Source organism: Egretta garzetta, unplaced genomic scaffold, assembly GCF_000687185.1.
Source record: "Egretta garzetta isolate BGI_Z169 unplaced genomic scaffold, ASM68718v1 scaffold986, whole genome shotgun sequence".
Lineage (NCBI taxonomy): Eukaryota > Metazoa > Chordata > Aves > Pelecaniformes > Ardeidae > Egretta > Egretta garzetta.
This window is the reverse complement of record NW_009259903.1, coordinates 103,609-103,933: the sequence shown is the minus strand read 5'-3', so window position 1 is coordinate 103,933 and position 325 is coordinate 103,609. Positions and strand designations below refer to the sequence as shown.

The 325-nt window shown below is 64.3% G+C and overlaps 1 protein-coding gene across 1 annotated transcript in view; it reads right to left on the bottom strand.

The window, feature by feature from the left end:
- LOC104127481 (myotubularin-related protein 5-like) overlaps positions 1-325 on the bottom strand; it is a gene marked incomplete at its 3' end in the record, with an annotated part of 66,798 nt that overhangs the window by 3,028 nt on the left and 63,445 nt on the right. The window contains 1 exon segment of the mRNA XM_035895677.1: positions 127-130. Within this exon segment, the coding sequence (XP_035751570.1) occupies positions 127-130 (4 nt within the window).

Sequence of the window (325 nt, the reverse complement as noted above, 5' to 3'; positions counted from 1 at the left end):
GGAGCCACCGAGCAGGACTGGAGCCTGTTTTATCCTTGTTCCTCCTACACCAACCTTGCTCCCTCAGCGCCCCCGCTCCAGGCCAGAGCGATGCTCTAGGGAGGGCGCCTGGATCCCCCTTCTCACTTTGCTGGGAGGCAAGAGCACAGCCCTTGAGCAAGAGCCAACAGCAAAGGCTCCCACAGGGGGCACGGAGCAGGGCCCCTCCAGGCTTCGGGCGAGAATCCCAGAATCGTTTGGGTTGGCAAAGCCCTTTAAGCTCCCCCAGCCCAACCGCCCCCCTACCCCTGCCATCCCACCCCCAAACCCTGGCCCTCAGCACCGC